Source organism: Chelon labrosus (assembly GCF_963514085.1).
Source record: "Chelon labrosus genome assembly, chromosome: 2".
NCBI classification, from domain to species: domain Eukaryota; kingdom Metazoa; phylum Chordata; class Actinopteri; order Mugiliformes; family Mugilidae; genus Chelon; species Chelon labrosus.
Window position 1 is genome coordinate 28,181,280 of NC_140338.1, and position 17,245 is coordinate 28,198,524.

At 40.0% G+C, this 17,245-nt stretch overlaps 1 protein-coding gene across 1 annotated transcript; it reads right to left on the reverse strand.

The window, feature by feature from the left end:
• Positions 1 to 34: 34 nt before the first annotated feature.
• On the reverse strand, positions 35 to 16,553 carry adgre5b.1 (adhesion G protein-coupled receptor E5b, duplicate 1). Its single transcript, XM_084564041.1, has 18 exons — positions 16,190 to 16,553; positions 11,900 to 11,974; positions 11,301 to 11,450; positions 11,006 to 11,122; positions 10,769 to 10,885; positions 9,457 to 9,600; positions 8,947 to 8,990; positions 8,627 to 8,737; positions 8,353 to 8,506; positions 8,133 to 8,258; positions 7,851 to 8,053; positions 7,537 to 7,719; positions 7,240 to 7,434; positions 6,263 to 6,480; positions 5,888 to 6,046; positions 4,741 to 4,909; positions 4,468 to 4,569; positions 35 to 2,081 (listed from the first exon to the last, which is right to left on the reverse strand). The coding sequence occupies exons 1-18, from the start codon at positions 16,218 to 16,220 to the stop codon at positions 2,040 to 2,042; spliced, it is 2,340 nt and encodes a 779-aa protein (XP_084420167.1). The 5' UTR covers positions 16,221 to 16,553; the 3' UTR covers positions 35 to 2,039.
• Positions 16,554 to 17,245: the final 692 nt, after the last annotated feature.

The window sequence follows — 17,245 nt, forward strand, 5'->3', positions numbered from 1 at the left end:
ATGATCATTCAACACTACAGTTTAAATGGAAATACAGACGTGTAGTATACTTAAAGCAGCAATTTAAAGAAGAGCCAAACGCATTTTTACCTGAGTTCCGGTGAAACGTTGATATCGTAGGCAGCAAAAACACACCCTCGGTTCATTAGTCAACAGTCCCTGAGTCAGATTGATGAAGTATATCTAAATGTAGCGTGTAAATATCATAGGCGGTTTGTTATTTCCTGAAGCATATCCTTGGTGCAACTTTACTTTTATTCTAAAGGCAGATTAACTCTTAGTCAAACATGAAATATGATCTCTCCATCAATGACAAACCAAAACTCACAAACAATTCTTCAGATGAATAATAGAAGCTTTAATACATTTTGTGTGCTCATTCTTTGAAAAAAAAAAAAAAACCCAAAAAACAGTACCAGCGGAGTAAAAAAATAGGTTTATATAATTCATATAACTATAATAAATTGTAACAACAGCAATTCTTACATTCACAAAGAGCTGCATAATGCATGTAGCTTTTTCACATAAAAATACATTTTGCAACGCAAGACTAAATGACGGTCATAAAAGATGCAGTCTCACTAACAAACCAAAGAACAGCTGTTAAAATCTCTCTCATTTTCATCATTTTCATTTTCAAGGTTAACACATATGATCAGTTTCTATCCGGATATCTATTTTTACAGCTGTTCAGGTTCTGTAAATGAGTCTGGTTCTTAGGTCTTACATGCACTACATGAGTAAAGATGTGCAGGATCATAGTTTTTACAGCGTAAAAGTGCAATAAAAGAAACAAACTCTGGTCTGTACAGCTACAAGTTCTCGTTTCAAGGATGTGACTTGAATATTACAGTCGACAACAATGTGTGAAGGCTCACGCTGCCAGCTATGATAACAACATAATAATGTATCCCATAAACATAGTCTGGTTCAGGAAGCTGCATGCTTATCAGAAGGGTGGGTCTTTCTTAGCGATTTGCCCAAGCAGCATTTTTGGACTAAATAGTTTTTCTTGGTTGCAGTTTAAAAAAAATATAAAAAAACAGAAGCTTCACATACATAAGTGGGGGGAAAAAGGCACAGCTCTATTATAAACTCAGATAGATTCTCTAAAATCAGCCATAAGTGATTTATTTTAAATCACCTATTTTGTCTGAAAACAAAGAAACTACAAAAACAACAGATCATTGCAGGAGCCCACATGGGAACATGTGGAAACTCTGAGACTTCCTGGGTAATTTGTGCCACCATCAGATGAGAAACATCCACACCCATCCTTATTTTTTTTACATTAAACTCATATTAAGCTCATATTTCCTTGCAGCCTACATAATGAAGACTTTATCGTCTGCACTAAATAAATACACCTGTATCAGTCTTGATCACTCTGATGGAATTACAGCTTATATAATGTTTGTGATATGTTCTGGATGAACCAATAAGATTCCCAAACACTGTAGATTCTCTTTTCCCTTACAGCGCTCCTCAGACACAGCTAGCTTCTTCTTGCCTGCTGTGACATGAATGACACATTTATCAGATTATTTTAGTAGACATACTATAACTCTACAACTCTATCCACTGAGAGCGCTGCTGAACGGTACTTGTGAGGAAAGTAACAGGCAATGCTTTTAACGTTACCAGGTTTAGGTTCAGGGATTTTGAGTTGTAAAAAGATTTGGTCCCACTGACTTTATGAACCTTTCAAAGGCCTGAGATTTAACAAGAGAGGCAAACTGCATCTGTGTTCAGTGTTAAGTGACTCTTTAAGGACAAACAATGCCTGTTTGCAGGCCTTCAGTACCATTTTCTTTCCTCATTCTCAGACAGTCTAACAACCTCAGATATTAATTTTGTCACTCATGCAGGCTCCAAACCTGGCATGTTAAGATTTGTTGGTTTTTACACGACATCAGAATACAATTTAATAAAGTGACATATAAAATGTGTCAACTTTTAAAATCAGGGCTAACTTAGCCCAAGAATATCTGTGGGTGAGTTGGTCTTCGGGAGTGATTTACAAATAGAGAGACAGAGATTCATATGTTGGATTCTCCGGTGTGCTGGCCGCTCTGCAAAGCCTAAAGGAAGACAAAACACATCATCAGAAACTGAGTAATTATTCAAGAGAACATAGGACGACCAGAATGTAAAAATATGCACTACTTCTACTTGTACTATATTTTGCATAAATGCTTTTTGTTCTGTCTTATTAACACAGTATTTAACATTTTAATATAGAAGATCAAGATATGTTTATGAAATACAAGATATCAGGGGCAATTTATCCCAAAGTTAAATATAGAGGAATATGTAACTTTTGACTTTTGGCTGTATTGCTATTTGTGCATCTAGACAGTTTTTGATGCGTGTTTTAGAGCATTTGATATGTTTGCTTCTGTTTTCTGTTTTCTCTCATATCATGAAACTTTAATTGTGTGTCTCAAAACAAAATAACTTGAACAGCAATGTCTCTTTCCAGAAATCACAACCTGATTAAATCTATTCTGCAAAACAATTCAAAAATCAAAACAGTAACCATGAAAACATGATATATAAGTAAATTGCAGCGTGTTCTTTTATTATTTGATATACTGGTTTTCATATGCCCCTTTTTATATGCCCCTCAGACTGGTGACCCTTTGGAGGAAAGGCCGCCTAGGTTGAGAACAATGTGTGGAAGGAAGTATTTATGTTAACATCCACTCAAATCCAAGACAAATTTCCCTAAGAGTTAAAGAATGATGCCTATAAAGAGTTAGTATAAGCTTGCCCTTGAGCTACAAAGTTAAAAATAACAACCTCTGTACTGGTGATTGTGTAATAACTCAAAAGCACATTAGCTTTTTTTCCTGCTTTTATTCTTGAAAGGTACATTTTGTATTATTATTATTATTGTTATTATTATTTTTTACCAATGCACATTGTTCAACTCCTTGATGTGCAGGTCACATTTTACACATTCAACTGTTAGATTAAGCTCACTTGATGTTCTGTTGGCTTATGTGATTTTCAAAAGTTCAATGCCTGAGTAATCAGTAACTACTTGAGGTTGTAGTAGTCTACTCTCGATTTTACTGCTGTGCCCTGAGGCTTTAAGCAGGAAGTCGACTGACTCAGAAAAGACAGGTGAGGAGCCCAGTGGGTCATTGCAGCAAACTAGCATCGGTTCATCAAGCGTGTGGAAATACTTCAATAAAGATGAAGCCTATTCTACCGTGACATGCAGAATATGTAAGTCAGTCCTGAAATACAACAAATGTACTACTGCATTACACACTCAGATGAAAAGTCCAAATCCTCTCAGTGGCTGTCAATTAACAACCTGCGGTAACAGAGGGAAGGAGGCTGCAAATCAACAATCGGATGGTATATTTTATCGTCTAAAGTTATTAGACGTTTAGCTGCTATACATAGAAAAGGCTTCGGAGATATACCGCATTATTATTATTATTATTATTATTATTATACATAACATTTGATTGTGCTTAATATAATACTTGAAATAAACAACATATTGATTTTGTAATCACTTTTGTAATCCTACACTTTGAATTATTGCATTATTAAAGAAAAGTAAACTCAGCTAAAAGGCCTCTTAAATATCGATCTGTCTTGAGCTAATGTGGATCTGGAAATGTATTAAAAGGGAATAAATGGGGATAAAATGTGGAATGAAGTTAGTTAACTGTCTTATTTCTGAGGAATGCCAACATGATGGTCACGAAGCACAATAAAAGACCAGAGAAAAGGAACATTACTCTTCTGGTCTGTGTCAGGACGTTAAATGACATCAGGAGGCTGCGTAACTAAAACAGACATAAGTGAGTAACACTTACAGATAATTAGTCGATACAGATGAACACTTAAGTAAAAAAAAAGGATCTAACTTATCCAGAAGAGATGAGTTAAATGTGGAATAACATTTATCCTATTTTACAACAAGCGGTGAAGTACTATTTAATGCTACTGACGGTCCAGATTTATATAGGCTGCAGCATGTTGTGTTTATGTTCAGTTCTGTTGTGTTCTATTACTTGACATGCTGTGGTTGTAGAGTGTGTTTATTTATTTGCCGCATATTAGAAGTGCCAGACTGCTTGTGATAATGGTGTTGTCTTGGACAGTGTTCAAGCTTCAGTTACCTTGCAGCTTCTTTTGTGTTAGACGAATATGTATTGAGGTCAAGAACACAGACTTCATGGTTGCAAAGCATTACTTTCTACTGTTTTTATGTGTGACGTCATCGACTAGTCGACGTCGATTCGACTTTCATTAGTCGAGTATAAAACATCAGAAGTCGTTGAACCCCAAGTAACTACACACGTCAGATAAATCTAGTGGAGTTGAATGCTTGTTGCAAAATTACACTGAATTGCAGAGGTTCATTAAATGTTTTACTTCCAACCCTGGGCACTAGCGAGAGAAACAAGAATATGAACGTGAATAATATCAACGCATGCTTACTTGTGACTGACTGCTGGAAGGATTGGTGCTGCTGAAGTCTGAGTATTTCTTCTTCTCTTTTGTGCAGATGCAGGAGAGGAAATGGGCATACTCATCTCTCACCTGCAGATGGCAGCAGAACATCAGGGAATACATCTACTACCATGAAACTCTCTTCAGGGTGTTATGATTTACCATCTTTGTCTTCACTTCTTCCCTCTTAGTATACGTTTTATCTGTTTTGTCAGTGTCTCATGTCCATACCAAGCTCTGTGCTCACACACAGTGTCCTACCTGTTTAGACAGCAAGCAGTGCATGACGAAGACCAGTGCACCCTGCAGGCTGTTGAGGATGGTGAAAATATATGCCACCGCTGTGGGTTCCCCTTCAAACAAGAAGGCCCCAAACACCCACATCAGACCCAGAATACACATCTGGGCTATGGCTGTCACTGTGAAAGCTCTGCAGAGAGACAAATGGGACAAGACATGGTGGTCAGTCAAAGGGAAACAGAAAGAGATTGATAAAAAGGTTATACAAGGATGACTCAGTTTCCACTGCCTTGTCTGGAAACCCCCTGAAGAGTGAAAGAAGAGCAAAAGCCACACATACGCACAAAGGTAGAAACAGAATTATTATTTACAGTTGACTGTCTGGTGAAGTCTTGCGAAGAAGAAAAGCTGATAAATAGAAAGGCTCAGCTTAAATGAGAAACACTATTTTAAAAACAGCTTCTGGCAGTGTACTCCGCATGGGGCCTTTGTAGTATTCATCTATGTCCCATCTTTGTTCCCATAAATAAAGAGATCGGGTTTTGATTTAAGACCCTCAGATTCAACGACTGGTTCTTTCTGGATTCATCAGCTTAACCAAGAGTCCATTAGTCAAGCGAGAAGATCAGAAATGTGATATAATCTTTCTTTCCCCACTTAAGATGGAAACCGCAGAAGCTGTTGGATTAGAATCTAATGCTTTTTTAGTCTTTTTCAGTTGAAAAAAAAAAAACTCTTGCTGACTTGCTTCCTAGCATAAGAAGTTCACTTTTCCAATTTAAGAAGCTTACTTTCCCATTTTCTCTGGCTAAATTAATCATCTGTGATTGATGAGCCGGTGCATCCTAGGAGTGACTTTTTCATTTTAACTTTTAATGTGTTATGCAGCTGCATAGATTTATACAGCGTCAATGAGTGGAGTAAAAAAATCAGCATACGTCAGCCCTTCAGTAGCAGTACTATGAAAACATTCCTTTCATTTTTCCACTCACAAAAGTTACATTCTTTCCATCAAAGCATTTCTCCATCAAAAGCTCCACTTTTGAATAAATATACATTTTCCCATAGTGTTTGGTCATGCAGTGGAAAAGATGGAGATTACAACTGCAACAAAGGTCACACAAAAAGCCGCACATGCACACATTCAAGAAAAAAGACACAGACTGACTTAATTTTGTGCAGTTTGGAGAGGTCCGGGTTGAGGCTGGCGAACTTCTGGGCGAGCCTCCAGACAGTGATGATGAAGAAAAAAACATTGAGGATGATGATGACGCACACCGGTCCGAAGAAGCTCCAGATGAGGCCGTCTTCCAGAGATAGCCAGCAGCTACGGTTGGGAGGAAGGAAACAAACAACATGTTTACAACATGTTCCGTACGTCACTGAGTTCAATCACAGCTAGCAGGCGCAATCCGCTGATGTCATCACTATGCAAGTGTGGGGATTCACATGCACAAATGTACACACTTTAACTTTGCCCATTATTTCACAAACACACACAGTTTCCATTTTCTTGTGGTTTACCCTTTCTTCACATACTTACTGCTCCTTAGTGCCGTAGCCCTGTGATCTAATGCTGCCAGATATCATGACGATAACAAGAGGCGCCCCGTATCCTGTGACATATAGGTAGAGAGGCCGGATGCTGGCATTGAACACCAGGACGACCATGCGGTACAGCTGCACCCCTTCTAACAGCATCCAGGTGAATACTCCCAAGAAGAAGAAATGAAGCAACGCTGCAACAAACTTGCAGCCACCCTGTAACGTAATACGGCACACAGAGAAAGAGCAAACACACAGACATTAATGATGATCAGAACTTCAATAAGATTACAGTCATGTCAATTAAATAAAGACTAGCGCAATAGTTTAAAATTGCTGCAGGTCGAGATCCAGGTAAATATCTGGGTAAATTTTAATTAAAGCGAAATTATGCAAGTAGAATACTTTAAAATAGCAGCTCACAAATGTTATTGATAGTACTATGACTTCTGTTGGACCAGTATCGTGGTCTCATCTTCTGTATCTTGTGTTTGATGTTTGGCTGTGCTAGTGAACATGTCAACTCACTAGTTTCAGATTATAAACCAATGTAATTTTTTCCTGATATGGATTTTATATGCCCTGAATTTAAAAAAAAACCTGCATTGCAGCATCATTTCACAGCTCATGACTTGTGTGTAAGATCTTGTTCTGCACAAGGTACTGCCATATTTAATTTAGGTAAAACAAACTAAACCACAGGTTGCCCCAAACTGCACCGCAAATGAGGTATTAGAACAGTGGTTTATTTTGGAGTGTTCCAAGTACAAACAAACCTTCCTATTCTCATTTTGTGGTTTTCCACTCCCCTGTTGATATATTCAGTTATATTAACACTGGACAAAACACTGGACATTGGGTTTGAGCTTTAAAACAATCGCTCAGATGTTAATGTGAAGACCAAGGCCAAGGTACCAAGAGCAAAGACAACTGAAATGATTTCTGTCTGTGTAACAAACAAACATATAATCGTACCTCGGGTTTCGTTTGTGAAATGCCAGCCAGGAAGACGAGGTCGGCCATGAACAGGCAGATGCAGAGGTGCAAGTGGATGGTGGTGCGGGTCCCTTTTATGGAGCGGCAGAACATGAACGTCAGGATGCACAGTATCAAACACAGCAGAGATACGATCAGGCCTATCTTGGTCGCCACCAGGAGCCCAAAGGTGTGCTAAAGAGAAGAAATCAAGTTTGGATGTGAGCAACTGGAAATCATACTGGCTTTATTTTCATTGACATGGAAAATGAAAAACCAAAATGATTTGTTTCTTACCTTCATGGGATAACGGGCCATGAGTACAGCGAAGCTGCTCAGGTGGTTAAATGTACAAACTGTGTAAGAGTCATTGGTATTGGTATACTGGTGAACTAAACCGCGTGTAGACCAGGCCCCCGACTCGTCCCAGTATGCACAGATGTATCTGACAGCAACGGAATCCTCCTTTTCCTTTGTGTCCTAATACACAAAGCAAAGACAATATCATCATATTCTATTGCTCACAATAGTTTTACTTTAATGATAAAAAGAAATAATACACTGGTTAAAAAAGTGCAGCTGTAAAATGACTGTGGGACACGTGGAGCTACCTGAAGATGTCTGAGAGTGATGTTGACATGGCGGCTCAGATTATCAGTGGACGGGTTGGAGACAACAACGGACACAACTTTAGAGAAGACCTGGACGGTAGGTTCCACACTGTCTTCATCTTCATTCGTTTTGATCTCATCAAATGAGTGGTTCATAGCTTTCTCAAGGTTCTTATAGCTCAACAAAGCAGCCAGGGCAAAACCTGTAAATGACATAAAAGACACATGGTAAGAGAAGAGAAGAGAAGAGAAGAGAAGAGAAGAGAAGAGAAGGAAGTTTACCAGGGTATTTTTCCGTCCCAGCAGCTGTTGTCCAGTCAGTGTCGAGACTTGCATTTTCACTCGTCAAATGGACTGGTCCAGTTGGCGGTGCTCTTCCTCTTCGAACTGCAATCTCCGCATCTATTCCTGCGGATAACCCATTTCGTATGGTTGTTTATCATCATCATCATCATCATCATCATCATCATCATGCATGGAAATTCCAGCTGAGCATTTTTACCTGTCTCCGTGGTCCCTATCTTGGTGTGGTTGCCTTTGAGTTGAGGGCCAATGAGTAAAATAGATTTCTCCACCGTGCTGAGCAGCCCGCTCACATCTTTACTATTGTTCAGTTGTCTAGGGGACAGGATCTCATCAGTCGCTGTGAAAAGTTTCTGTCCAAGACAAAGGACACAGGAAGGGGCTTAAGAAGAATAGTATCAAGAATACTAAGAATACTGCTACTTTGCCAGTGGTTTCTGAATGTGTGTTTGGGGTTTGTGTCTTTTTCTGACCTCCAGCAGAGTGTCTCCTTCTGCCTTCCCTTCACCAGCAGCGCTTGAGCTAGACAGAGCCAGACAGCTGTTTCTCATCATGAACAAAATGGCTTCCAGGCCTTTGAGCGTCTGGGAGACAGAGAGAGAGAGAGAGAGAGAGAGAGAGAGAGAGAGAGAGAGAGAGAGAGAGAGAGAGAGAAGGAATACTGAAACCATTCAGCTTGCCCTATACTGTTCATTAGTGTATACAGAAATGCAGACTGATTTTAGGACTGCAACTCAACATGCCCTCTGATTGTTACACTGCATTATGCTACTAGTTTTGTATCTAAACATACCTGTGGATGGCCGCCTTTCGGACTGAAGCTGTTACATTTAAGCTCTAAAAGAAACAGAGTGAAACATCAGTCATCAGTTAATCATCACACCACGAGACTGTGAACCACAGCTGCAAAGCGGACACACAAAACAGAAACTCAGCGATGCTATCTGTCTTGTGAGACTGCCACCACATGCTGTCCACTGCAGAATCTCATCAGTCGACACAGAGAGTAGAGGAAAGGCACTGCAAGCATTTAGCAAAGGTGAGACTGAAGGCTCAACTTTATAAGAGGAAGCAAGACAGCGTTGTCTAAAGAGGCAACTGATGATGTAGTAACATACAAAAGGGTGATAGTGAAGTCAAATGTGAGGACGCGCAGCTATGACAGTGACATCTGCGCTAGAAAGGTTATGCACGTTCATTTCGTTATTTAACGTGCTGAGACTGAGGAATGAAAGCAAACAGATAAAAGGCCCATTTTATGTGAAATAATTAAAGGTAACAGAGGGAAACAGCGCGCACTCACCCGAGCATGGCATCCTTTCCTTGCCATAATTGGTGTATCCTTCCTGACACTTGCACAAGTAACTCCCATTAAGATTCTCACAAGTCCCTTTCTCCCCGCAGATGTATTCTTCTTTTTTTTTATCTTCCTGGCATTCGTCAATATCTGTGAAATGTAGAGAGTAGTTACAGTAGCTTTCTACATCAAGGGGTTAAATTAAGGTGTCTTATTTTGTCCTGTTTTATTTCTGATCAGAAGATCCTCCTCTGTGTCAATTACCTGGCAAGTGAAGACTTTATAACCATTTATTTTCTCCATTCGTACGTATCTTAAACATATGCAAAGTTAACGGTGTGTTGATTTAGCCTCACCAAACCTGCCATAATGAAGTTCCACCTTTCATTTATAAATAAGTTAACATTACCTGGTGGGAAAAAAATAATTAAATTAGGCTTTTTTTAATGAGGTTTAACGGTCCTCAAGTTCTAAGTCTTTATTCGAAACTTATGTAATAAATACACGTGTCCTATTTTAAGATAGGATATCAACATTAACTTGGAAATCTGCAATAGTTGTTTCCCTAATTACCATGGCAATCAAACCGTTTAGATAGGATCTGCAGCTATGGCCCCTGAGGCATCCTGCAAGTACTCACTGACATCATGGAGGAGCAATGATTACAATGAAACAGACAGAACCCACTGTGAATATACAAGGTTTTGCCTGGAAGGAGCATATCTGTAATGTAACCAGTAACACAGCGCGAGGCTTTCAGATTTGGCAAAGGGATCTAAAAGATCTTTAGCTGCGAACAGTGTTGTTTTGCCATTTTTTGAGTAACTGTAAGAGCTGTAATTTGAACTAGGCAGGGGATGTCTTTGTGGTTTAGGTCCAAGAATACTGTGTTACGCTTCTTGTGTCATTGCTATGCTCTGCTTTAGCATCTATCACGGAGGCCACAGCACACGTTAAATATAATTATGACTTGATGTCTGAATACGTCAACAAGAGTTTATTCATCTTCTAAATGGTTATGTGTTAGTAGTAGAATTAGTTACTTTTACTGACTGCAATATCATTTTTCTATCTGCAATCTTGTGTCGCTCTTTTATTTGTTTCTGTTATTGGGGAAAACTGCTCATGCTTGGTTGTACACACTGACTAAAACAGCTGTGTGAATATAGATAAAACAAGATCTTGGTAAGAATGTGATAACCCAGTGACTATTTTTAATGCTTCTCTGCATTTAGCCGTCAGTCAGGCCTCGTTTATAGAGCGTGATTTCGCCCTTCTCAGAAAAGCGTAACTTAACTGAAAAGAGACCAGAACTCACCTTCACAGCTGTTGTTGATTTCGGTATACCCAAAATCACAGTTGCATTTGAAGCTGCCAATCGTGTTATGGCAACTGGCATTAGGGCCGCAGGTGTTGTTGTGACACTCGTTGACATCTTTCGGAAGAAAATGAAAACAGTGGTAAGTCGGACTGGAGGGACATATTAACCAAGTGACTGACTAATTTCGCCCTTCTCAGAAAAGCATAACTTAACTGAAAAGAGACCAGCACTCACCTTCACAGCTGTTGCTGACATTGGCATACCCAGAATGACAGGTGCAGTTGAAGCTGCCAATCGTGTTATGGCACTTGGCATTAGGGCCGCAGATGTTTTTGAGACACTCGTTGACATCTGTCGGAAGAAAATGAAAACAGTGGTAAGTCGGACTGGAGGGACATATTAACCAAGTGACTGCCTGTAACTGTTTTAACCCTCAAAAAGCTGTTGGGCCCCACACGGACAACGTGGCCCCACAGCGTTAGCATCCTACAATAGTTTGGCACCCACAACACAGCTCACACACACTTACCTTTGCACTGCCCATCGGACGCTGTAAAGTTAACAGACCCCTTAACATTTTCGTAACCAGGGTGGCACCGACAGTAGTAACTTCCATTTGTGTTGATGCAGTCTGAATTGTTCCCACATAGACCAATATTTTCTTTACACTCATCTGTATCTGTAGATATGAATAAAAACATAAAGAATAAAGGTCACACATAACAGCTGTTGTAACAGTGTTTCTCACTCTGGTCTGTAAATATCAGATTAGTATCAGATTTTGATCTTAAGCAAGTTTTTTTTTTCTTTTAGTTCCTGTGTCCGCCTTAAAGCACTTCTGTCCGTCTCTCATATTTCTTTCGCTGGTTGTTAGGAATTGTGGTGATCTAAGAATTTAAACCTCTCCTACTGTTGTTTTCATTGTAATCTGTTCCAGGTATGAGCTAAAATGCCTAAAATGGCAAAACCACAGGGGATTTTATCAAAAAAGGTTACATTTTAAACTCCAGCAAGCAGCATTGCATAATGGTAACAGTGATTATGTCTCAGCATTGCCCAGAACTCACAATTTAGCATCGCTGTACAATAACCATGACTGTATAGAGGGATAATGAAGCTGATGTTTACCAGCACAGCCTCCCTTTTCGTTCTCGAAGCCCCTGTCACACCCGGTGCCACATTTCACTAGCGCACACACCAACCCTGTGGAGAAACAGAAAAAGACCAATTAGTTTGATTTCATAATAAATACTATAACCTCACAGATTTTTAAAATAGCAAGAAAGCCACAGTCACGGATCATTTTTGCATTTCATCATTTTTGAAGGGACATTTGAACAGACATGATTTGCCACTTGATTTTGAAATATCAGGAGAAAAGCAAACCTCATCTAGAACTGAGTGGTGGTCCCCCAACCTCTTCTCCACATACCTCCCAGTTAAACTGTGACATACACCTAGCTGTAATTTCATTGCATACACAACTTAATCTAGACTCAGTGCAACATGCCTACCATTCTGTCTTCAGATTTGGCAGAGTCAAGGAGTTTAGAAGATCACACATTCATTTTTCAAAATCATCCCCTCGTACATTTATGCTCTAAGTCTAGAGGTGAGCATACGGATCCCTTCTTTGTAGGAGTCAGCATCTTGGACCTTAAGAAGGTGTCTTCCTTACTGTCAGTGTTGGGCCCATTACGTTTAAAAAGTAATTAGTTATAGTTATTAGTTACTTCTCCCGAAAAGTAACTGAGTTAGTAGCTGAATTAGTCCACTATAAAAGTAACTTACCAGGGAAAGTAACTTCGTTACTTTAAAAAAAAAAAAGTTTAAATACGTCTAAGAATTAGATTTTTTCTTTCTGAGCGTAGTGTACACTTCACGTGTACTTTCTTGCCTTTTACCTCAATGAGGTTAAAGTAGTGTCTATACTTCCACCTTGAAAACTGCAACTTTACCTTTGAATTGCTGCAGTCTATCTCTGATCACTTGTGTGATACTGCTATGCGCGCGTTTGTGTATAAACAACACCCTCCCAACTGAACACTGCCGCTGATTGGCTTATCATCTTACCCTACCTTAGCCAATCATCATCACTTATGCGGCTACCGCCCCCACCCCACCCAGAGGAAAACAAACAAACAAACAAAAAAACACCTATGCAGCTCTTGTGGCTGGCTGACAGCGCAAGTAACGCACCACATTTTACTGTCGATAACGGTAACAGCATTGTAACAGAGGAAATAGTAATTAGTTAGATTACTTGTTACTGAAAAAATAACGCCGTTAGTAACGCCTTTTATTTTAACGCCATTATTCCCATCACTGATTACTGTTGAAAGTGCTTCCACTGATTTCCCTTGTTCTTGAATTAACTAGCCCACTTTTTCATCATGCTCTAAGGAGGAGTGCACTCCCCTAGTGTTGGCACCTTGGCTGATAAGCCATTGAGCTTGAGGTTGCAGTGGTGAGCACAAAGTACAAACTTGCAATTTACAAATGCCCAAAACAGAAATGCCACAGAAGTTATTCACTTCAAACCCTCTGCATAATCAGTTAAAGAGCTGACATGTGCATCGAACACCGTGTTTTACCATGTTCACCACAAGGACACGCAAGGGCGTTCACACCCTGTAGAGCTTTTTGAAAAGCTCCAACCTAACAAGTTGTCATGCATTTGCTGATGCTTTCGGAAATGCCAAATTACACAGAAGTTCATTTTTCAGTGCATGTTAATTTAGGTTAGTCATTTTGTCATATGGGGTCTTTCTTCGTAATTCTATATTGCAGGGACACGTTAGTATTGCCTGCACCCTCATCTTTGCATTATCTATGTTACATTACTCTCCTGCATGCTTGCTCTGTGGCTTCTAGATGCTGACAGTTGCCCAACAGTGGCATTCGTGTGACGTCTGGCTGGCGTTACCACTTGACCACGAAGAATTTTGTGTACATGTTCACTTCACATGTTGCAACCATATGTTCCCTTTTCCATTTGAAGCTATGATAAGTTCTAAATTACAAGATTCCTATTCTCCCCTCAGACGAGTCCAAAATTGAGTCCTCCTACCTTACTTATCAGTCACCCCTTGTTTATTTCTCATGAAGGTATCATTATTGTTAGTTATTGTGAAACTTCCCCCAAATACTAAGCTAATATGTTTGGAAATCTAGGCAGATTTAAATGTATCTGCAACATTTTTACAGTTTGCCAAGGTATCACTGGTCCACCTTTTTTCCCCTTTTCCTCCCCCCACTATTACTATCTATCTATCTATCTATCTATCTATCTATCTATCTATCTATCTTTGCTCTACCTCTTTGCCCATTTTTGGAATTAACAGGGAGTCAGGCAATGCCAAGATGGCAACAGCTAGAGCCACCACGCTCCTCCTTGTATATTTAAATGATTTATTCTGGAAATGTTGGTAACATACAGCCATCATCATACTCTGTCTATTGTGTCGACAAACATTGACAAAAATATCATCCGCCTCTTAGTGCAAATGCTAATGGAATGCTAACACGATTAGCTAAGTCCGTCACAACAGTAAGTTGTCTGATTTTGCTGTCTTCTTCTGCTAAGTCTCCACCCCTTGAATGCCTGAATTACACGCCACAAAGGACACAAGTCAGTCACATTTTTCTGACTAATGAGTCACCGATAAGGCCGAATACAGCCGCCGCAGACATGTGGTTTAATATCCCCAGATCCCTCCTCTGTGTTCCCCTCCTTCGGCTACAATGGCCCTACTGTTGTTGTGTGATGAGGCTGCAACTCCCACAGTTACTTCCACGGGGAAACCCGACAGAGTTTGACAGTGACAGTGAGTGTGCGAAACCAGTGTGACTGGGTCTAATTATAAGTTGAAATAACCGCAGTCAGAAACAAGGCCTCTGTTTATTCACAGGCTAACATTATGCTCAGCTCACATCTGACTTCAATCACCAGTAAGTGCAGAAGTAAATGAGAAATGAGATGTCTCTCCTGCCCCACATTTCATGGAAACTGTAGGTTCTCATTGTCTCTTCCTGCAGCATTACAGACGCTGTTTCATTTCACAGGTGCTGAACGCAGCCGATTCATCTCCCCTTAGTGAGCTGTTCCTTTTTTTATTTTTTCTCGCTGTTTCTTCAACTGCGTGCCACCTGTAAAAACTGTAGCAATAACCGAAAGAGACCATTTTGTCATTTGAAAGCTGACAGATAATCGCGGTTGAGTCACACGACATTTGCCACGTGTTACAAAACCAAGGGAACTTTTGGGATCTTGTGAAAATGTGGTATCGAGAACACTTCTGTTTTTCTGTTTGTTTGTGTTCTTTGTTGCATAGACATTGTGCGTAAATCACAGTGAAGATTTAGTTGCTCACCAGAAATAGCAGACCGCTGTCTTTTACATATGTCCTAATAACATATGAACAGAAACTAATCCAAAGCTGTTCTGCTACAGATATACTTCAGTAATATTACCCGACTGCATGCTCTGCAGAAAAATACAGGGTTCAAGGTTCAAGGTTCTTTATTTTATTTGATTAGTAACAGACTGTTGTGTGATGTCAGTCACTAATGACTGACACTTAGCAGACATACAGTCTTAATATTTGATCCTTTAGCTGCCAAATGTACCATTGCATACATTATATAAAAGAACAGTAGCTTGTGAATTTAAAATCACTAACAGTTCTTTTTAGCGACCGTTCTTCAGAGATTTGTCACGACTGCTGGAAGCATCATTGATGACAGTGGTAAGAACTTTAATATACAGTGTATGGGTAAGAACCAGATATTTACCTGAAAAAATTAACCAGCATTTGTGGTTCACCAGCACGCGCTGTCAACACCCGAGAAACGCTACAGTGGCTTACGAGGTTAAAAGATGCTTCCTCTTTTGGTTTGACGTGCAACCAGAAATCTGGGCTAGTTCTGGGCTCTGTTCTCCTATTGTTTTACTTAAGGAGCCTCTCACGCTGACCAGGTCCATGCAGCATCTGTGGTGGCAGAGGTTTTCATTGTTTTGACTACAGCCTCTGCAGGCAACACAGCCTGAGGAGAGTGATCATTATCTGACTATAGAAATGACTGATGGTAGTATCAGTGTTTAACCTTTTCCTTAAAAACAAAACAAAAACAAAACTCCCTCTTCTGCTTTTACGTGTCAGCATATCAAATCTGTAAGTTGTTATTCATTACTTGTTATTTTAAAGTGGGATTCTTTAAAATGGCTAGTTCTACTAAAGCAAAAAAAACAAAACAAAAAAAAAAAACATGAAGAAGTACCTCAACAGAAGAACATTTCTGGACTGTTTTTTGTGTTTCCTTTTTTTCTCAGCCTTCACACACCCAGCCGGTCCCATAGACACACACACATACACACACACACACACACACACAGTATAGTCTCACTGATAGACTTACCGAGAAAAAGTAGATCCTTCTTAAACCCCATGTCAGAGGAAAACTGTGGTCCCAGACAGATGATGACTTCAGATCAACCAGAGCTATGAATAAAACTGCAAATCTGAAGGATCCTCTCACTAGAAAGATATTTTAGGTGTGTCTGTAGTCCATAAAAATCCCAAAAACGCAAGTAGAGTGAAAAAGACAAAAAGAAAAAGTGAACGTTCAAAAAGTGTGTCCTTTTTTCAGAGGATATTTATATGTGAGGCAGGAAAATCAATAGTGAACCTTCACCAGCTCTCTTCCTCTCACATTCAGACTCTCAGTGTGAGCACGCCTTGCTTTCAACTTGATTAGCCACCCCCCCCCTCTCTCTCTCCCCCTCTCTCTCTTTTCTTTCTGTGTGTGTGTGAGAAAGAGAAAGAGAGTGTATGTGTGTATGTGAGAGTGTATGTTTCTCCCCATTTCACTTTATCTAAGTGGTCCTCACAGAACTCTTTCTGGCTCTTTTCTTTCACCCCTTATCTTTCTTTGCGAGCACATTTCCCTCACTGGCACCGTATCACATTGCTTTCGCACACAAACTCCCCCTCTGTCCGCGCCATCATTCACATTTCCCTCTACGCTCCAGTGGCCTCTATTTCAGGAGCTATTCATAACGCCCTCATGAGAGACAGAAAAGAAGGGGGGGTGGGGGGGGGCAGAGACTGGGGAGAGGGCGATGACTAACACTCAGTCTAAACAGCTGCTGCTGTACTTGAGTTTTGCCAGTAAGTAATCTTATATCCGTTCCCATTCTCAACCAGCTCCTACATCTCCTCCTACTTTTCCTCAGCGTTCAGCCCTTCACCCACTTCCAGTGACAAGCCCTCTGCTTTTTCTCAACCCCCCAGACAGCAAGAAAACCGCCTGGAGACGGATGAAGTATGACCTCTATTAAAGTGAACTCTACAAGACCACAGTGTTGTGGTTCAGAGAAAAATATGGTTATGATGACCTAGCCCCGAACTAGATCATTCCACATGTATATTCAAATATATTTTATCTTGAAGTAGGAAACATTTGAGGATACTT

Coding starts and splice junctions, on each gene's coding strand:
- adgre5b.1 (XM_084564041.1), bottom strand. CDS start 16,220: ATGGGGTTTAAGAAGGATCTACTTTTTCTCG. Junction 8,054..8,132: donor TGGGACGGAAAAATACCCTG/GTAAACTTCCTT, acceptor TGTCATTTACAG/GTTTTGCCCTGGCTGCTTTG. Junction 2,082..4,467: donor CTTCCAGCAGTCAGTCACAA/GTAAGCATGCGT, acceptor GTCTTCCTTTAG/GCTTTGCAGAGCGGCCAGCA.